The sequence below is a fragment of the Mixophyes fleayi genome, chromosome 4 (assembly GCF_038048845.1).
Source record: "Mixophyes fleayi isolate aMixFle1 chromosome 4, aMixFle1.hap1, whole genome shotgun sequence".
Classification (NCBI taxonomy): Eukaryota; Metazoa; Chordata; class Amphibia; order Anura; family Limnodynastidae; genus Mixophyes; species Mixophyes fleayi.
The window spans coordinates 79,819,023-79,841,309 of record NC_134405.1 but is presented as its reverse complement, the minus strand read 5'-3'; the positions used below and the strand labels follow the sequence as shown (position 1 = coordinate 79,841,309).

General features: G+C 39.0%; 1 protein-coding gene across 7 annotated transcripts in view; it reads left to right on the top strand.

Annotated features, from left to right (window-relative positions):
• The window catches only part of PIAS1 (protein inhibitor of activated STAT 1), a 46,172-nt gene that overhangs the window by 11,115 nt on the left and 12,770 nt on the right, over nucleotides 1-22,287 (top strand). For all 7 annotated transcript variants that reach the window (XM_075207569.1, XM_075207570.1, XM_075207573.1 and 4 more), the window contains 7 exons: nucleotides 6,793-7,237; nucleotides 19,383-19,467; nucleotides 20,344-20,391; nucleotides 20,486-20,576; nucleotides 20,657-20,791; nucleotides 21,630-21,735; nucleotides 21,998-22,071. In XM_075207569.1, the coding sequence (XP_075063670.1) occupies nucleotides 6,793-7,237; nucleotides 19,383-19,467; nucleotides 20,344-20,391; nucleotides 20,486-20,576; nucleotides 20,657-20,791; nucleotides 21,630-21,735; nucleotides 21,998-22,071 (984 nt within the window). The remainder of the gene's footprint in view (nucleotides 1-6,792; nucleotides 7,238-19,382; nucleotides 19,468-20,343; nucleotides 20,392-20,485; nucleotides 20,577-20,656; nucleotides 20,792-21,629; nucleotides 21,736-21,997; nucleotides 22,072-22,287) is intronic.

The following is a 22,287-nucleotide window of genomic DNA, read 5'->3' as shown; positions in this document are numbered from 1 at the left end:
TTTTCCGCCAGAATTCCACAAGTCTCGGACAGGACCACCAAACATGTTGGAATGAGCCTTCCTGCCCACATAGTCTCCAGCATTGACTAGAGGAGTCAGGATATATGGCTTTCAAGCAGGTTGGGACCAAATACCATCTATATAAGAGCTTATACGAGTTCTCCTCGGTACGGACACAGAGCTCTTAGAGACTCGTGACCTGATCTTAGCCCATTCCTCTATCTCTAGCTCGACGCCAAGGTCTTCTTCCCACTTCAGCTCATAACGATCATCTTTGGCAGGTTGACGAAATGCCACCATAATACTGTAAAAAGTAGAGATTAACCCAGCAGGAAGGGATTTACGTCTGCAAAAAGTTTCTAACGGTGTATGTTGGTATATAAGCTTAAGCGTTGGGAACGATTGATATAAGTGTCTCAACTGAAGGTATTGATAGAAACGGTAATGGGGAATGCCATATCGTCGTTGTAAGTCAGCAAATTCGGGGAATATCCGCATGGGCGCTATGTCAGTAATAAATCTTAGACCTTGTCGGGACCAGAGGGGAAAAGAGGAGTGTTGTTGCCCTGGTGGAAAAGCTGGATTGTGCCACAGTGGGGTGGGAACATAGCATCCGAATTTTTTATTAGCTGAAACGTGCGGCTACTGTAGTCCCACATCTGGAGGGAAAAACGGGTGGTGGATAAGAGTAACGGGAGTGGTGGTCTATGTTTGATTGATATCCAAAGTAGTGTATAGGGCCAGAGTAATTGCAAAAAGGTAGCCTCAATGTCTACCCAGAGCCTAGTGGAAGATGGAGAGTGAAATAAGACTAGCTGGGTCAAGTGTGCAGCATTATAGTATTTGGAGATGTTTGGGAGGCCGACTCCTTCTTCTGAATTTCGTCGGAAGAGCGTGCAGGCCCTTACTCGGGGTCGCTTGCCTGCCCAAACAAATCTAGTAATTTGCTTCTGGAGGGTCTGTAGTGCAAGAGAGGGTAGTCAAACAGGTAGTGTTTGAAACAAATAAAGAATTTGTGGCAAGAGGTTCATTTTTACCGCCGCCATGCGGCCGAGCCAAGAGTTATATAGTTTATCCCATTTTTCAAGATCACGCTTAAGTGAGCCTAAAAGCCTAGGGAAGTTAGCTGCATATATCTGATTATAATGGGTCGTTAAGTAAATTCCCAAGTATTTAAGTTTATCTCGCTGCCATCGGAAATTTGTTTGGTTCTTCAGGGTATCTAATAGGTGGGGAGGTAGATTAAGAGGGAGAATTTCTGATTTGTCCATGTTGATCTTGAAGTTAGACACTGCGCCATACTCATTGAGTTCTTTTTGAAGAGAGGGGATTGGTAACTGTAAGAAGAATATCATCTGCGTACATGGATATCTTATAATCAGTCGTCCCCATTTGAATCCCAGAAATTGTCGGGTTCCTGCGTATACGCGACGCCAGTGGTTCCATTGTGAGAGCGAACAGCAAGGGGGAGAGTGGGCAGCCCTGTCGAGTACCATTTGTAATGTGAAACGGAGACGATGCGGCGCCATTGGCTATAACCGTAGCTGAGGGATTGTGATAGAGGGACGCTAGTCCGCATAGGAAATGTCCCCTGAACTCCATTGCGCCCAAGGTGGCTCTCATGAAGGGCCATGAGACCCTGTCGAACGCCTTTTCTGCATCAAGAGACACCACCAGAGCAGGGACCCGGGCCCGGTTTGCTATTTCAATTAGATCAATAGCCCTTCTAGTATTGTCAGCTCCTTGTCGACTAGGGATAAAACCGACCTGATCTGGGTGGACCAGGGCGGGAATCACTCTGGCTAGTCTGTTTGCTTGTAGTTTGGCGAATAGCTTTAGGTCCACATTTAATAGCGAAATTGGGCGATAACTTTCACAGCGACTAGGGTCGCGTCCCTCTTTAGCTATAACAATAACGCCTGCTCTGGTGGTGTCCCTTTCAAAGTACCCACCATTCAAAATTGTTTCAAAAAGCGATAGAAGCATAGGTGCCAGATCAGAGGCAAATTTTTTTATAATAGATTGCCGTGAAGCCATCTGGGCCTGGAGCTGCCGAGTTTCTAAGGGTCTTAATGGTTGTTTTGATCTCTTTTATCGTGATGTCAGCGTTTAGAATTAAGAGCTCTGCTGCAGTGAGGCGGGGGAGGGAGCAAGTCTGAAGAAAGTCTCATATCTGGGTATGAAGAATATCTGGGGAGTCTGTTGTCAAGGGGAGATTATATAGTAAAGTGTAGTAGGTGCTGAATCTATCAGCTATAGATTGTGGGTCGTATAGCGATTACTGTGCTTGATCCTTAATGGATATTATGTGGTTACAGGTCCGTTCTTCCTCAAACTTATAGAGTGAAGGGTCCTCTCGGGCAGATCCTTAACCAGAGTCCTTAGGTTGACAGGAGTCCAGGTGGCATGCACAATTTGTGTCTATCTGATACCTTTGTTTGACCACAAGCTTGTAAGTGACTTTGCCAATAGGACTCTCATTTACAGAATTCCGAATACTCTTCTGTGTGGAGATCTAATATATGTTCAGTGTATAGAGTGTCTCTGTGCGTGGTGTAGTTAACAATAGTATACTATTGTGAAGAGGTGAGAGACTTTGTCTAGATCACTTCCTTTCTTTTCTTCAATTACTTCTTAAATTGTGATTGAGAGAAGTCTAACGGGCTGATTGAATTCTAAGTGATGTGCCTTCTGAATGGTCGCAAAGGCACTCCATGGCGATGCAACATCGCAGTTTTTACCTTGCACTCGTTAGGGGTGGCAGGAGAATACGTGATGGGGTACTAGAGTACCTGGAAGAATTCAATCTGCCCATAAACAATTCATTTTCACTGTTTGGGTTTTTATGTAGCTTTATGGTAACAATAGTTTTCTGCTGTATAACTATTATTGTTTAATGTGAAGCTGTGTATTAACTGCTGTTACAAATAAAGAGATTAATAAAACTTCCATTGAGCATATGATCATTGAGTATTTATTTTTAATTTGCCCAAATCATAGTACCTTTCAGAGGAAACTGTAAAATGTGTCCCCTCTTGTTTAACTAGTTCCAGTGTTCTAAATACTTGTAGATATCTGAACCATGCAGGTTACAAATGTGAGTATGGTGTCTGATGGCAGACGTTTAGTATTACTTGTTGCCATCTTATAACTTCTTCGTTCACACAAAATTTTAAAAATATTTTTAATAAAAATACATACAAAAAAAGAAATTGCTGCAGTTCTCACTGAAGAGACAAAGGATATATCGATTCCACTTTTATGGTAACCAATAGGAAAGTGTAATGAAAAAAAAAATACAGAAGACCTTGGACGAGTGCCATGGGCATTGCAGAACTCATGGTCTTTGGCCCAGGGGACTATGTATATTTTTGTGATCAGTTTGTTTTCAGCGTCTGGGCCTTACCCACCAGCTTTGTATAATTTCAAGTATACTCAAATCACTCAGGTTATTGAAATAGGAAAAACATTTTTCAAGAAGGGTGAATGTACTTCTCACTCCTGAGTTTTCTTAGAAGTGGGAAGTTTCACTTAGAACATTCCGTAACTTTTCTCAGTTAATACAATCTTTCAATTCCAACTACCTCTTCTGTTTTTCATAGTAACCCTATCCTGTATAACAACAATATTCAATGTTCTATTAGGTCGACATCTAATTGTAAAATGTCAAATAGGATTTTTAAGCTGTCCCTTCACTCTGGTGGCAGCAGAACTGTGTGCAGAAATGGTCCACACTCCTTATCCCACTTTTAACAACACATATTTATGAAAGCAGTCAAGATCTGTGGGCATCTATAAAGTGAGAATGGCCAGAGTGTAGTTTATGTAGACATCCGTTATGTACCTGGAGAGTATTAAGCTATCAAGTGTTCACCATGTTCGTTACAGAACACTCTGTTCAGATAGGGATACACTGGTATTTATAGCATTGAACTAAAAAGAAAAAAATTAAACTGTGTAGATGCGCAATACACTAATGTTTTACTGAGAGAATGTAGACTTCTCTGTATTCCTTTATTTTTGCTTACTACACAAGTCTCTTCTGAGGAGTTGGAACTTTGCCATTTTAATATTGATTCCCATCTACACATAAGATCACAAAAGTGTGCACAATATCTGATACTTTGTTTCTATAATAAATCATGTTATTACCTTTATCACACTTGCACGTTCCTTTTCTTTACCTCCAGTTTTTTCTTCTTCTAGGACACTTCTGTCATATTCATTAATTCCTTTAACTTGTAATGGTCTGATTATTAAGTCCTACTTACTCTATTATATACACGTTGTGTGCATATTATATGCTCATGTGTACACAGAAGGACATGAAAATATATTCAATGTGTTTTGCAGTCACTTAGCTCTTTCTCAATATAATGTAAAGACGCGACTGCATAAGGTATTTAAAACAGTCTTGACATTATTGTTCAAGAACTTTGTCTAGGTTTGCAATGCTAAATATATCTGTTGCTTGATCTAGGCATCCAGCACACGGCCTCTCATAATATGCATGATGTATAGCTGAAATGGTACAGTCCAAATGATTGCATGTGTTACAAGTGGTTTCTGTAAAGTGGATGTATGCAATGTAAACTTGAATAATGTCCAAGTGAATGACCTAACTACGGTTCACCAAATTACCAGGGGGATGGAGAAATTATAAACGCTCATAAGGAAAGAATATATGCTGCCAACTCAATAATTTAGTTATAGCAATAAATAAGAGCAGTTTGTGCACATAGTAATAACAATCCGATGATCCATCCATGGATTTATATATACAAATTATTCATGACCTACAGGGTGGTTTAATGTGATGAACTATATCGGTAGCAACCTTATCGGTAAAGTCCAACAGGAATTTTTTCTCCCACAAAAATCAAGAACAGTTTAATTAACCTGTCTGCTTATAATTAGGACATGCATGTTTGCTAAGGACATTGTTGGGGCACATATTAGTGTCCCAGACTGCTCAACTTTCTAATGTTTCAGGAGCAGCAGTATCTAAGATGTAACAGCAGCAGCAGAGAGACAGTGTTTGGAAGTGTATACTCCAAGATTGCAATATCCATGCATTACTTGGAAGACAAGGCAAAACAGGCTAGCAGCTGCAGATCAGTTGACTGTAAGTTTCAACCCATGGCAGCCAGTTTCATAAAATGATCTGACGAGAACCCCACAAAGCAGTATATTAGTTGGTTTGCAGTGCCCCTACCAAGGCACATTCCAGTCAGTGGTGCAGTGAACACAAGTAATAGACTACTGAGCAGTGGAGGAAAGTGATATGGTCAGATGCTTACAGCCCTAAGTTCTTGTTTCCAACTTTGGATGGTTCTGGTGGTTCCATATTGTTGTGGGACATGTTTTTCTGGCATAGTTTTGGTGCAATCACCCCCTTAGAAAGCAAGGTCAATGCTATTCACTTGTTGCAGCATTTCTTTCCTGACGGCAGTTGTGTGCCCATGATTACCCACAAAGCATATGTGGTAGCCCAATGGTTTGTTAATCATGATACTTATGTTAACCTTATGTCATGGCCTTCTCAGTCATCGGGTCTGAACCCAAGCAGTTATTTATGGGATGTTAGGAATGAGGTCTAAAGTGGTCTCTTTCACCAGCATCAATGAGTTGTGTCCAACCTGCATGTTCCAAACCTTAAAAAAGAAAGAAACAGAAAACAGTTGGATTGGACAAGACATTAAAACGTTCTTTCTGGTGACTGTAAGTAACACTGTCTGAACATGTGGGTCAATGATGTTTCCACCCATCTGCCTAACCGTGAACCGCCGCAAATTTGGGATGGAGAGAGGGTTGGTCACTTCTTGGCACCAGTATTTTTGGCTTTAATAGGCTTATCTTTATAACTGATTAAAAACAAGTTTGTACATGGGAAATTCTTGCCTATGATCATGCTACCACTGTCCTATTAAATGTTAAATTGCTCCTTGGCACTAAAGTGTTACTAAGACTTATTTCCCACACTGTCCTACAGACGATTGTGTGATAAGTAGACCTGCACATCCAGTACATGCTAGTCATAAGTCTAGTTTTACATTTGGTCTGATAAACCACCTGTGATGTAATCTAAGGGGCAAAAAGTAAATGAATATATTGTTTTATATTATCAGTCTATATTCTTAATACTAAAATCTCATTCTATGCTAAATATAAATTGGTCAAGCATGGACCTACAGTGATCTATGTATCCTATTAAAATGGGTTGTTGGCATTTGTCTGCAAACAAGGGTAATGGCTTTCAGAAATGCACTTTTAAAATATCCCAGTGTTCTTTCTTGAAGGGGCATAGTATGATTCTGTATTATTGTAAGCATAAGGTGCTGTACTGTAATTGAAAATAATTCCCAGGCTTATTGGTGGTGTTTTGGGTCTTTTTTTTTTTTTTTATTTTTTTTTTTTATGTGTTTAATTCATTTGGAATTAAGGAGTCATACCGGTTTTTATTTTTGCACTCTTTTTTTTTTTTTTTTTTCTTTTTTTTTCTTTTTTAATTAAAGCAAACGCAAGTTGTCAGGACGCAATGCATAATCCTAGGATTGAAGATAAATACATGCTTGTTATCTGGTTTTACTACAATATTCCACTGAGAACTACATGTTTAGCTTTGAGTGGGATTATTCTATTTAAGTATATGACCGGATAGCAGTAAGTGTAGAAGGTGCTTGGTTACATAATAAGCTTACATAACTTAGGTGCGTTTTGCCAAACACTTTCTGTGGGTCATATATCATTTCACATCTCATTAACTGCTTTATCCTGTCTTTGTGTTTTTAGCAAATGGTTATGAGCCTTCGTGTTTCTGAGCTGCAAGTACTTCTAGGATACGCTGGACGCAACAAACACGGTCGCAAACACGAACTCTTGACCAAAGCCCTGCACTTGTTAAAGGCAGGCTGCAGTCCAGCTGTACAAATGAAAATCAAGGAATTATACCGGCGGAGATTTCCCTTAAAAATTCTCACACCCGCAGACTTTTCTCTACCTAGTGTGCACTCCAGCACCATGCCAGCCAACCTTTCGCCATCCTCCATTCCTCAGCTTCCATATGACAGTCACCCCGCCGCATCCCCAATGCTTCCAGTCTCCCTTCTTGGGCCCAAACATGAACTGGATCTCCCACACCTCACATCTAACCTCCACCCTGTTCATCCAGACATCAAACTGCAAAAACTACCCTTCTATGACCTGCTGGATGAACTCATCAAGCCCACAAGTTTAGGTAAGTGTTAATCCACTCATTTTCAGACTGCTAGGGATCCTGTTATTCCCAGATGACCTTTATGGCCATCTTGGCAATGGCATGAGTAACTAATTGCCTATGAACAGTACATCTATATCATCAATATTTTGCTGGCCATCATTTACTGGTTCAATCAACTGCGCATATTGGTACGGAGTGGTTAAGTAATATAGAGGTAGTAAATTTGGTTTCTACTGAACTCCTAATCTTGTATTATTTACCATTGTTGAAAAGCATGTCTGCCTGCAGTTGTTTTGGGTTTTTTTGTTTTTAAATGATAGAATATAAATTTGTTTGGGTTTATCATCATCAACATTTCTTTACATAGTGCCATCGGATTCAGTAGCGCATTACAATTGTAATGAGCCTAGCTACAGCAATAATAAATGATAAATACATACAATTTGTATGCAAGACTTTGTGATAAGCCATAGGTTCTTATAGAAGTCCCAAAATTTAAAATTCCAAATGTGAGCCATGAAGTTAAGTAAGTTATTCAGTAGCTACTACTTAACAGAGTTGCTATTGAATTTGAAGTTCAATATTTCCTCCCGAATCTTTTGCAGCGACATATAATAAATAAATTGTACTAATGGAATCCGATACAGGTTAGAAAGGTGAGATTAAAGTAACTTGACTTACTTGTGGCTGGCCCTTCCACTGTATATGAATCAACCAGTCTACACAGTGCATTTCTGCAAAGCAAATTTGCAAAGTTGACAGTCGCTGTGTATCTGCCGTGTTAGAGAAACATGTCCCGTTAAAATGGAAAGCCGCTGTTAAAATGGAAAGCCGCTGTATTTAGTGAGGGTTGATCAGTCCAGATGTTTAGTTCTATTCTGCTCCGTAATAAATAGCCTTTGCTGCTAAGCCGTTTATAATGGTCTCATACATTTATATTATACATTGTATTATAATATACATTGTGCATTGCCAATCAATGCACTATTTGTAATTGCATGTTATTATTTTCTACAAGATCCCCAATCAAACCCTCCCCCCCCCCCCCCCCCCCCCCCCCCCCCCCATTTTACTTATACATACTTATGGATTTAAAGTAATTATTTTACTAATATGCTAAACAGTCTTCTGCAAATCTTTTGAAAGTCTTGGTTAAATGATAAATTGAAGAAAGGTTGTTGGTCCTGGCTTCCATTTAATTATTCTAACCAGGCTTATGTCTTACCTGGAATCCCACTATCTAAAAAGTTGGGAGAACCAGAAAGGAGAACTTAAATTATTCCTGTTGTTCGTCGTTGGTGATTATGTCTGTGTGTGACCATGTTTCTTCCTACATTTATTATGAGGTTCTGTGCTAAACCAATTAATATGAAGAGGAGTGTGTGTGTGTGTCAATATGTGCTAATTTATTATAGGCACAGTGCTCCAAATTAGGGGGAAAACCCTTATCCACATAAACTCAAGCATTCCAGATAATGGATAATTGCTCCTAAGTCCAGTTGCTTTCTCCTGGCTGAATACCTCATATAACACTGCTGGTTCTAGCAGGCCAGAGGAGCTGTGACCTATGGGGAAACTGCCCAGGAGAGAGCATAGTGCTGTATGCTGCTCAAATTCTTTAATAATATCCAGATTACACACCGCTTCTTTTATTCATTAATACAAAATGCATGACTCTTGTTCTTAAATTATATCCTTCATTCATTTATTTTTTTGCACTAAGAATGTATGTATGAGTAATATTGCTTTAAATATAAACTAAAATATTGAAGATGCAAATGTAATTTTAGTGGTTTATTGAATTGTGACCAAGGAGTGCAGTTTGGTTTCTATACAAGCTACTGTGGTAGGCATACTAGTTGAGCTATGGACATATGCATTTTACATAAAGGAGACATAGCTGGAGTTTGGTGTTGCTTCTTAACAACTTAAAGTAATCAGCAACATGACTACTTGGGTGTAGAAAGATGGCCTCTCAGTAGGTAACTTTGGCTCACAGTCCTATACGAACAATAGACTGATAATTGCTTTAAAAGCTGTGTGTGCCTTACTTTCTATGTGGTTTATTATGGATTTTTGTACATTTACCATAGAGTTGTACTGCACTGAAGAAAGTTTTTACAAATAAAATGCCATGAAGAAAACCATTCACTGTTCTTGGATTTTTCTTTTCATCTTCGGGGATATCTGCAGTCCACTTTGTGGCGGTACTAATGTTAATGAATATTTAAGAGGTAGAGCCCACTTTCCTCTTCTCAATTCTATTGTGCAAAGACAGAAGCTTCAGGATTATACACAATGATTATTTTCCCACAGCACCAATAGTGCAACACCCCTGTGGACATGGCAAAGATAGAACATTCCAACACAGATAATGTGACAGCTGAGCTTATCCAGGGCTCCTGCTAGTTGTGGGGGGAGGTGTATTCCCTGTATCCAAGACAACAGCTTAAGCAAATCTGAGTGCTGTGACTGCAAGATCCACACAGGAGGCTACTCTGAAATAGAACTGAATTGGTTCTTGTGGTGTATCTTATAACCTTTATCTTGTTCTAGTGTGTGTTAAAATGTCACATTCTTGTGTTTTTTTTGTATGTTTTTTTAGTACTATGACGTATGGTTTTTTTTTTTGTTTTTTTGCATTGTGTTTAAATGCCCGATTATTATTAACAATTATTTGTATGGCGTCACAGATTCCCTAGCGCCTGCCATAGTAGTAGAGAGATGGCATGCATGACAATATGCACATAGGAACAGAGCAGAATAATATTATTGCATGGGTGCAATTAACAAAACCAGTCACAGGCATACAGAAACCATTCCGCATAAGACATGACTGGGACAGACATGAGACATACAGTATAGGACACTGCCCCTGGGAGCTTATGTTCTAGAGAATGTATCCTTTTAATATGCATTACACCCTGTCTATAACACCATCTTAAAACACACACAGAGAAATATTTAAATAACTGGCTTTAAACTGCCAAACAAGACAGATGTACAGGTAGATCATTATACATCTGTACATGATATCCTCCATAAAGAATGATTAAACAAAAATTCTAAACCAAACAATTGCACTCTCTTGTAATGTTTATAAATATCAGTGTTAGCGGAGGAGGAAACAGTGCTTGTCTGCGTTGGGGGGAGGGGGATTCTTGGGGGAAATCCTGATTGCTCCTTGTAGTGGGGTTTCCCAAATGCAGGATGGTGTGTTTCTGATCCTTATTGGAGAACAGTGGTTGTGTGACCTTGAGTCCTAGAAGGAAGCACATGCCATTTTTAGCTCTGCCCTGGTATTGATTATTTTCTGGAGAGAACTTCTTTGCTCAGTTACCTTTCTCCCATTTATTTAGTCTTCAATATAGGTTTATAGATTGGTTTATTTATTTTTTAATTGCTGCTTTCGAATTAGTTTTCTCTGTGCCACTGTAATTCAGATGAAAACCCTGATCCAAATCCTCAGATGTCGATGAGAACTGTAATTATATTAAAGCGTTATGGCGTACAATTTTTTTTAAAAGACTCAATAAGAGAACTGGGGAAAAAGGTTATAAATAAAAAGTTGTGTATATATACTTTATTTGACATTTTTGTGTTGAAAAAAAGGATTGAAAGTTAGAAAATGCCAACATGGAGAATTCCATCCATTGAGCTCTGCTGAAGAGACCTGGATGTAATATTTGGCTTGTGCTGCAGCATCACCGCAGTGACAATGATCTGCCTACCAAGTAACGGCTGATCCTGGGGGAGGGGGGTTTTGACAAAAATAAATTAAATACCTTATTTTTCTTTCCTCTTATTTTTTTAAAAGTTGAATCGTTTCTTGTCTTCCATCACACAATGCTGTAAACATGGCAGTTAAGGAAGGTAATTAGGGGAAATACCTGGTGATTTCACTTAGCCAACCATGCTTTTCTTACACAGAAACCAACTCTGCAACAACAATGTCAACAGCATCAATATAGGTAAAGTACAATAATTTATTGAATATTACACTATTGTCTTTACAAGTGACGGGTTTAAATGTATATTTCTCCATTCTAAGCTAGAACGCTTATTTTTTCATTATTCAATTAACAATGTTGTTGCACAGCCTGTTACTGTGTAAAACGCCATATATTACAGCTGTCTCCGGATTTGTTTTTTTAAAATATTATGATTCATTTATTTTTCCTCTTTAATCATTCTATGGGGCTTTGGTTTGTTTCCCTCCCCCATAGTGCTTCCATAAACAGAGTACACCACCTTATATTACAGCTATGCTGTATATGCCCTGATCTCCATAAAGTACTACAATAGGTAGCTGGGCAGAATTTAACTTTACAACTGTGGTTGTGGTACAATTACAAATTTGATCTGCCAGCCACCAGATCCATTCCTAACAAGTGACTGCAAATCTACATGAGCAGTTCTTTGTATCTGGTATATTCTCCTGTTTAAAATTTATACTTATCTGCCCTCGACAGCTATTCCCTGTTGATGGTGGATGGGGGTGGGGGCTTAATGATGTCGTCATGATGCAGTCACTAAGCCCCACCTCCTTATCCACTGCCTATAGGAAAATAATGAATGGGTAGAGGGCACTAAACGTTCTCTATCTCACACATCCTGGCACATAGAAGCTCAGGGGCACCCTTGTTTGAAAATATTGCGTTCCCTCTTTCAAATGAGGGGTACCCTCTTAGTAGTTATGTGGTAATCAACAGACGATAAGACCCTGCAGTACAGAAATAATTAAAACCACGAGGCATGGGGAGGAGGGCACAGATCTTCCCCATCCTGGCTTCAAAAAATAATAATCAGGTACACCCTTGTTTGAAAGAGGGCAGCGTATATGACTCCTTATTAGTTATTGTTTGGTGATCACCAGGCAATAACACTTTACACTGCAGAAAATATTAAGAAGACCAGGATGTGTGGGGGCGGTTGTAATGCACAGATCTCCCCCATCTTGGAACCTAGAGACCCAGGGACACCCTTGTTTGAAAGAGGGGTGTCCCCTCTTTCAAATCCGGTACCCTCGTAGTAGTCATTTTCTGGTGATCACCAAACATTAATATCCTACACTACATAAAGCAATAAGAATTTCAGATTGGGGGGGGGGGGATTTTCATGAACACATTTTCCCCATCCTGGTTTCAATACACTCCGGGGTACCCTCCTTTTGATGTGTTAGGTTGTCTAGTATTCCTACGTGTTTTATGCATTTCATTCAAGGTTCTGCAAATCTAGCAAAATAAACAATGCATTATACTTGTCAAGTGTAGAATACTGTGTTTTCCGGTTTTGGAAAAGTACATTGATGCCAAGTGAAGTATGCTTTTGCGCTAACAAAAAATAATACACACATTTAGTTTTAGGTCACTTTCTTGCAATTTCGATAAAAAGCACCTTTTATTTTTGTCCATTTGGACTAGTTTTTTGCGGTTACAGTAGGTTTAAATGGTATTTTCTGAGCATAAGCAGGTAGAATTTGTGTGATAAAATTCATAAATATACAGTATGCAATACTGCTATAGAATTGAGATGGTTGACATTGTAATTACGTTTGCTGTACAGCTGTGGTGTTGATACCAGGCAGGTTACACAATTCTTTACCGTTCCTGCCAGCACGGTGCTGCATGGATGTATATCAATAATACTGCACCCTGCTGGCGGTTTCCTCTCTTTGGTTTCCATTTAGAATACAGTGAGAGAGTACTTATCTAGACAGTAGGGGATGATTGCCTTGTACCTTTACTGTTGCCTCTGCACATCCAGATCAGTGCCTCACTTCCTTGGTTTAACAGAGCAGGGAAGGTAGCAGTGACCAGCCATGCAGTGTTGTCGTGCATAGGTTCCATTAGTGTATTTTATACTTTAAAGTTTGTGTGTCATTTATTGCTGTGCTTTTCTCTCTCTCGTTTGTACTCAAAATAGGCTGTGTGTGGAGTCTGTGTAAAATGGTATGATCATGGCTGATGCCACAGGGAATATGATTGGCGAAAGCCCTAAGACTGGTACTGCCATCTGATTTTAATTCTGCTCCTATTATACCGGTTTAAAGGGGTTTTCCACTTTAAAATCCAATTTTACTAAATCCTTTCCATTTCCAAGGATATTATTTTGGTGTGATCCCTACCATTTGCTGTATGTAGCAGGGACCCAGCACTCATATACCCAGTACCTCTACTGTATGTCTTGGCCCTCTGAGAGAAGCTTTATTTTTTCTGTCCTGCTACCCAGAGTGCAAAGTGGCACAAACATGAACTCCACATGTAAGGTACTGTAATTGGGAGTCATTTGGAAAATTGTTTTGTTAAGAGGAGGAACTCTAGTCTTTCCCCTCCTACAAATAGTAAATGGTCAGGGTCCCAAGGTACTCCTCCCCAACACAGCTCTGCTCTATTATCTGTTCTGTCTGGAGAAGTGTTTCTCAACACTGTGATTGGGTCAAAATAATAATTATGAGTTAATGTTGTGTCCCCCTCTTACTATCAAATGTGAATAAAATTGAAATGGAGGCAAAGCTCAAAAACTTGTCTTCTGTGAGGGATACTGTGGAGAAGGCAAAGCATAAAAGTATACTATAGACTTGCTAATAGTATCAAAGAAACCTAGGGGTATATTTACTAATCTGCAGGTGTGAACCCAACCAATGGCAACCAATCGGAATCTAGTTATCTATTTAGTACATTCTACAAAACAACAGCTAGAATCTGGTTGCTATAGATACATCTTTAAATCGTGTCATAATGTAGTTGACCTTGTCCTGAATGATGCTTTACCCTGATCAGTTTGTGTGTATATGTATTTGTGTGTATAATTAATATATAGAAGAGTGTGTGCCGGTCAGTGTAGTTTTGAATTTATTCATACCAAATGTCCCTAGTTTGCTACATGAATAATTGTTACAGATGGAATTACAATTGCATTTTTCATTTCAGTTGACTATTAATCATTCCTAATTCTGGACAATAAATGGGGTACAATTATGCATGAAAATTTCAACATGGATATGATTTACTTGAATGGACACTTCCCACATTTGAGGGTGTGTACACCGTCCAGTCTTTAAATACCAAGCCCTGTTTTTGTCAGGAATCTGCAACACTGGATTCATGCTTATTGCCGTAGAGGATAGTATATGATTAATTGTGAGTCACTCGCAACAAAACATATCCCATGTTTCTGCAGAATTATACATCGTTTACAGAAAGCAAGTGTGTACAGCACTTCTGAGAAGCCAGATGAGATATTCATAGAATTATTCTCTGACATACTGATGGCTCCAGAATTGTTGGCAGAAATAAAATTATAAACAGGATTGATTCATGTCATAGCCAAATAAAATGGACTGCAGACTTTTATCAATAATAACAAATACCTTTTACGTAAGTAATATTTTCTACCTCCATCCTCCCCACTAAAAACAGATTTTCAAATTATTGAACCCCTTGTTTTTAGCCCTTATACAAACTCCTCTTGCAGGAATAACTGCACAAAACCTTTTCACCGTTTCTAGGAAAAGGTTAACACACTGAAAGATCTTGGCCCATTCCTCCATGCAGAATTTTTCCAGATTCAGAGTTGCCAGAAGAAAGCCCTTGCTGACAACCAGAAATAACTTGTGGCAACTGCAGTTAGCCATTCGAAATCCTGATGAGAGCAACGTTCTCTGTGGTCACTTAGGCCTGTTTGTTTTGGAATCTGAAAAGGGAAGCATTCCAAATAAAATGTATATCTATTATAGCAAGATGATTGCTAGGGTTGTTTTCTGCCACTGGCCCTGGACACGTTGAGCTCCATGGCATTATATACTTGGGATATTCTGTGAGAGAACCTGGTTGCCAGTGTCAGAAAGCTATTACTAGGACTCAGGTGGAACTTCAAGCATGAAACATAAATATTACTTGAAAGCAACAATAATTGCTTTGGAATAAAAGCCTGTTTGTTTTTGTTGCCATTTTTAACGAATAACTGTAGCTCTTCTCTCATGTCTTCACCTTCTTTGTCTACTTTGAATGTATGCGTTATGTCTTTGTTCATTTTCAATTCATATGATTATGATTCTCCATTTAACTTGTTTATTTGTTCTGGTACGATTTGAATTTTTACTTCCACCCCTGTGCTTTATCGTGTTTCATTCATGTTTATTCGTATCCCTATGTATGCTGACTATTTGGTGCTGTGGAATTTGTAGCGCCTTACAAATAAATGATCTGTATAACTGCTACAAGGCTGATTTTCAATGGGCAGTGCTGGCTGAAAAGCTGTTTGGAACTAGGTGATATTCTGTAAATGGCGCGGTAGACAACAGTGTTATCTGACTGAAGCTAGATGTATACCCTAGTAATAATGTGATGCCATAATGCCAGTAAGTTGGATGAACCTAATGGAACCTTTAACTTCTGATGTAAAGCAACAAATTACTTGAAAAAGTACATTAGGTAAATTGACAGTCACAGTATAAATAATTGATATTGCAAAACATCATTAAAAATGTAAATGACCTTTAATGGAAGTCATATTAATACTGTAAACGCTGCTACTTTGTAGTCTGACACAGGCAACAAAGATTTTTTACTTTTGGTGGAAGTTCACTTTAATATGTTTTGTGTTTTTTTAATTGTTTTATTGTTTTTCTTTTATGTTTAAAGTAGTGCTGAAACATCTTATCACTTTTTTTTTTTTTTTTTTTTTGGTGTGTAACCGTGGTTTTGTTGTTCATGTAATGATGTAATATTTAGACCAGGAAAGTGATGTCTTACTTGCTACGTACTAAAATCTCTAGCTATTCATGTTATCAACTATTATTGTTTTGAAGAGGTTAAGGGAAATTTAACCCATCTTTTAATAGGTAACAGTTTCTTTTTTGTAAAGTTTTGTTTGGTCAGTGTGTGAATGCTGGAACTGAAGAAGCTGCTGTAGTGAATGTATTCCATAGAATTCCATCTTTATTTTTATGCTGTTGGTACCCAACTATGCTATTGTAGTCTCTGCTTTCTTTTATGCATTCACTTACTTGGTCACATAGTAAATTATGAATATTTTCATGCATGTTTATATTCAGTTTGTTGACCATTTAAATAAAGAACTAAACACCTAGCTTATTAATTTATTATGGTGTATAAATGTAAACCTTTGGTGGGTCTTCATGTCCTACCTGAAGAAAGGGCGCGTGACACAGTGAAACATGTTTATACACCACAATAAATGAATGACCACAATAATATTGACTTTATTTAGGTGTATTACAGTATTCCTGCTTCTCATCCAGCCAGTATTTATGATGCATGCATGTGCCAGATGCAGTCCTATTCTGTGACCTAATATCCACAAAAGAGTCCCTACATGATGAATATAATATATTTGCGTGGGGTGATGGGATAGGATTCATGTTGCTAATACTGGCCACTGCTGGGTTAGGTAATGCTAGTGTAAAGTGTGTTGTACTGCTGGCCAGGGGAGGGCTGGCAACAGGGCCTTCCCTTCTCACCACTTTGTCTGTTTACCTAGTTTGTTTGTTAGTTTACTGTGTTTGTCCCCAATTGTAAAGCGCTACAGAATATGTTGGCGCTACATAAATAAATGATGATTCAACTCAACAGCCTAATATGAACATTTTAAAGGGAAAAAAAATACAGGTGACTCAGCCCAAGGTAGCCCACTGTAAGACCGTCCCGGGGGGCAGATGCCGCTCAGCCCAGCCTGCCCCTGTTGGCTGTAATAAAAGTAGTTTCTTTTTATGAAAGAAACTTACACAAATTTCAGGAATTTTTCAGAAATATTTCAGGCAGTGTTATACACTGAATGGTTTAAATAGGATTTATTTTGTTGGTCTACTGTGCAATGTGTGAATGGAAACTCTGATACACATAATGTAACTTACACTAAATATTATGCACAGCGCCACCTATAAAAATTCTTTCTCTTACAAAACTGCTGACTTCTATGGTTTTGCTCAGTTTTGATGAAACATTGTCCAGCCATGCCTCAAGAATTTATATTGTAAGTAACATGCCGTGTTTCACTAAAAGCAAGTGATTGCACACCTGTACTGGTGAGTGGAGTGTAGGTAGCGGGTACCTTTCTTTGCAAAATATGTTCCTATCTGTTTGGAGAGGGAGGGGGGGGGGGCTGGGATGTACCTTTTGGGATAATGGCATTTCTCCTTTGAAATAAAACCATTAAGCACACAAGAACATGAAGACTAAAGCTGGGTACACACTACAGAAATTTCGACCAACTTTTTATGCAGAGCGATTTTACATGCGATCGATGGTCCGATCGCTCGGTCCATGGACTGCATACACACTAGCCTTGTTTAGGACGATAAAGGGAAGAGTGGACGTCCCTTTAGCGACTTTTTACAGCCATGTTGTCGTGAGCAATGACTGTAATTTCGTACTCGCTGTTGTGGATCAGTCAGAAGTTTATACACACTACACAACGGAAACGAGATTGGAACGAAAATATTAAACGGTAGGACCAACCAAATGAGGCGATAATCGTCCATTTGGGCAGACTTTTAAACGAGCGGTCGTATGTCGGCTGTTCGAGCCGATTATTGGACGAAAACAGTGTAGTGTGTACCCAGCTTAACCTTTTTATTTGAATCTCCAAAGTATCACTTTCCCCAAATGTGCAAGCCCAGTTCAGGCTCTGCTGCCCTTTTATATAGAATTTTATACACACACACACACACACACACACACACACACACACACACACACACGTTAGGTCTCAAGGCATTATCTAAAACTGAATTTGAGCACAATTTGCAGCAATCTGTGACCTAACACATAAATACATGCTGCATCACTGACACATTTCCACAGGAAGCTCTAAAACAGACACCGGATGCAAAGGGATGACGAACCCTCAGTTCCCCCTACCTGGCTGAGACCAGATGCTTAATTAGTTTGTGATTTCCTGTTTAGTGGTAAAATACCTGTAAAATAAATACACGCTGCATTTAAATGATTATACCAGGCGCTCTTGTAAGTTCATACAAGATGTTATTTCTGAGTGATCCAGCCACAGCGCTTATTTTTGTGCAATGCACCCAATTTTATACCCACGTGTATATTGCATGTGAAATGATTAGTTTACCTGGGACACTGCCCAAAGCTATAATGTGGGTGAATAGCTATGACTGTGCAGGGAGGCAAATAGGGGGCACTTGCACAGGATGAAAAGTTCTGTACAGTATGCTTTGTGTTTTGGTGAATGTCCTTTGCTAAATGTTATTTTGTTTCTTATCATTTGTTTATGAACTGAGGAGCCTCTGTTATTCTCGGTAAATGAAATGTAAACATGTCTGATGTGGGAGATGTTAGATGTACTTTGTGTGCTTAATGGACAAAGCTCTCTTTTCATAACCTGCACTAAACAGTGTTCTTTATATGAAAAGACTGTTACACAAACATATAGCAACATTTTCAGGAATTTGTTACAAATAATAATAAATGAGGGAAAGCTATGATAGGTGAGACACTGTATGCACATAAAGACAAGTGTAGATCTAGAAATGTTGTAAAAACTGTTAGAGACCACAATGGCTGATAATAGGTCCACAGAAATGGAATTTGAGGGCCAAAGCATTTTTTAAATTGTATTGTAAAATTGAATTTCCCTTAGATCTGCTACACTCTAGGTGCAGTGCATGTCCTCTTGTTCTGACACTTTTGAAGAATGCTTCCCTTCTCTACCGTATTAAAGTCCCCCCTCCCCCTCCCTGCTTTGCTCTAAGCCATGTATATTTGGATTCTGTAGTCTTGCCTGGTAGGTTTTGGGATTTAGACCATATACCATTTTTGTTGTCCTCCTTGGTAAATATCTATTTATTTACCCACCCTCCCCCTGGAGGTATGGTTTCAGAACTGAAGACTGTATTCTAGATGAGGTCTCGTCCGTTACATGACAAGCATATATAAGGTGAAGTGCCCAAAACTAAGTATATATTCGAGGTACAAGATGTGAGGCTTTTTTTTTTTTTTTTTTATTAGATTTATTTTTTTCTGCCCTTTTCAGCATTGAACTTCTACACAGACCAAATATAGTAATTTGGTAACATTATGGATGAATTAAACATGTCACGTTTAAATGGTGATAGTTAAATCTTATGATCCTATTAATATCCATGTTCTGATGTACTGTCCTTATGTCTCTGCAGCCTCTGATAACAGCCAGCGATTTCAAGAAACATGCTTCGCGTTTGCATTAACACCACAACAAGTCCAGCAAATCAGCAGCTCAATGTAAGTCCCCCCAACCCCCCCCCCCCCCCCCCCCCTTCTCTCCCAGGCAGTTTTCCCCTCCCCCACCTCACGCCTCTCACTTGGCATCTGTGCTCTGCCTATTGAAATCAGTGTGCCGGATGGGAGCTAGAGTTACATCTGTGGCTGATAGTGAATTGAGTGTTGAATTGGCAAAAAGTTTGAAGTGGGTGATTCTGGACTTGCAGCAGCCATATCTTTTGTCCGTTAACTGTTGTGTGACAATAGATCCAATTTCCTTATTGCATTCAGTTTTCTAAATCATTGCTTGTTTTCTCCATGAATCAAGCAGGCAGGAAATTTGCATGAAAGTAAGAACTATTAGAAGCAAACTATTTTGAAATGCAGTTTAAAAAATAAAAAAAAATCTTTGACACTTCACACTGGGGTACAATTAAGTGTGTGTGTGTGTGTGTGTGTGTGTGTGTGTGTGTGTGTGTGTGTATGTATACATATATAGCTATGTGTATATGTAGCTTTTAAAGTCCAAAGTGAAGCTGTTCCATTATACCATCCATAGCAGCAAGTCAAAAAAGACAGAAAAGCAGCATAATCGCAACGTACTCCTCTTAAGTTGATGATGGAACAAAGCTCATAATAGTGTATGTCCTAAAGTACCCAATGGCCATTTCTTATGGCACCCTTTCTTAGCTAAGTAGAACTTGATTGTCATTCAAGGCTATTTATTTACTTTATTTTATCTTTGTTAGGTAGGCTTGTAAGCATGCAAATTTGCTTGTTTAGGCAGAAAAAATACATTTTATAAGGTATAAAAATGTTATGCCAGTGCTTTAGGATGACGTTTTCTTGGGTTGTTAAAACAACTTATGCTCTCACCACCCTGTGTCCTCTTTCTAGGGATATCTCTGGAACAAAATGTGACTTCACAGTTCAAGTGCAGCTCAGGTAATGCTCCCCCATTTCTATTCTGGTCTTCCAGTAGTATGTCTTGTGCTTTGCGAGTCAGTCCCAATGTGGATGTTATCTGTTCTTCTCTCAGGTTCTGCCTTTCTGAGACAAGCTGCCCTCAAGAAGACCATTTTCCACCAAACCTGTGTGTTAAAGTAAATGGAAAACCCTGTAACCTGCCAGTAAGTGGTTCTTCTGCTCAAGTAATGTCTCTTGCCTCCTATCTGCTCCAAAGGGATTTAAAATATATATTTTCTTATAGGGATATCTTCCACCAACCAAAAATGGGGTTGAACCAAAGCGACCAAGCCGACCAATCAACATTACCTCACTCGTCCGTCTGTCTACTACAGTCCCTAACACGATTGTTGTGTCATGGACAGCGGAAATTGGACGTGTAAGTTTGCTCTTAAGCTTGCTGAGAGGATCAGATTCACCTTTCATACCTCTTGTAACTTGGGCATTGCTCTGCAGATATCCATCTGAAATAAGTGCTGGAACTCCATTTGATTGAGTTAGCAGCCACTTTTTATAGTGTTGCCATTCATCCAATGCATGAACGAAGTATGAATCGCCAGTACACAACCAGTTCCTCCTTGCCAAGATTGCTGTAGCTCTATTGAGATCATTGCTGTAATTAGGCAATTGACCAGTAATTACAACATGCATGTCCCCAAATGGACAGCAATGCCAGATAAGGATCCTATTGAAATAGATAAGTTTAAATTGAGGCAGCGGCTCACGTGTACATGGTGTAACCCCTTCATTTTATTACTTTCTTGCCTCCACAGCGTGGTCATATTTAAGGTTTTTGAGTAGACATCTCGTTTTCAGGTATTTTAGTGTGTGGTCTGGTGATTTGAAACGTCCCTTGTAGCCCTTGGTCTCACAATGGGTCTGATATGGCAAAACCAAGTTGCACAGGGAAGCAAATATAAAATGTGCAGATAGCTTTAGAGTTGGGTTTGGGGGTGCATCTCGCCACCTCCAGATCATTGGGCAGCATTTGTGCTGCACCCCTTGCATCGCAGCATTGTATGTCCAGGTGCAAACTTGCACCCGTTAGTTGGATTTGCTCCTAACTTAAATGAGGCCCAGTATGAGCAACTCCCAGTGCTCCCCCTGCTGGCTCACATTGTAAAAGTAATTAGAAGAAATAGGAATATGGGTTTTCATTCTAGATTTGCCATATTGCTGATGATGAGTACCTACATGTGTCTCCAATCTTTTAACAGAGTTTTTCACTGGCCGTTTACCTGGTTAAGCAGTTATCGTCAGCCATCCTATTACAAAGACTACGAGGGAAAGGAATCCGCAACCCAGACCATTCGAGAGCGCTCAGTAAGATATCTGTAATTAGTATGGGATCCAGGGAGTTTGTCCCATCTGTTTGTACTCAAAAGATACACCAACATCTACAATTACATGATTATATTATTAGTAAGGCTGAAAAAATAAACTAGTATATCAATTTCAACCCTTAAATGAGTATTAAATATGTACATATGGCATACATTTGTATGTTTAACGTGTGAAAGCCAACTTTGGAATCTTATGTAGTGGAAGAGAATTGTAAGATGATTTCGTATTTCTTTCTTTCTAGTTAAAGAGAAACTCACGGCCGATCCAGACAGTGAAATTGCTACAACAAGTTTACGGGTTTCACTCTTGTGTCCGGTAAATAAATCCCTATACAGAGTATTGTGTTTCAAGTAACGGTTTCCCTGCTCTGTAGTTTTTTTTTTCTTGTCTAAATATCTTGTACATTCCCCCTTCTTATGTTTCTCAATATGGGCCCGTCGCTATTTATTTATTCATTCATATACAACACAAATTTTGGCATGTCACTTGTTCAAGGGAAGCGGCTACTTTGATGGGGGTAATATACTTTAC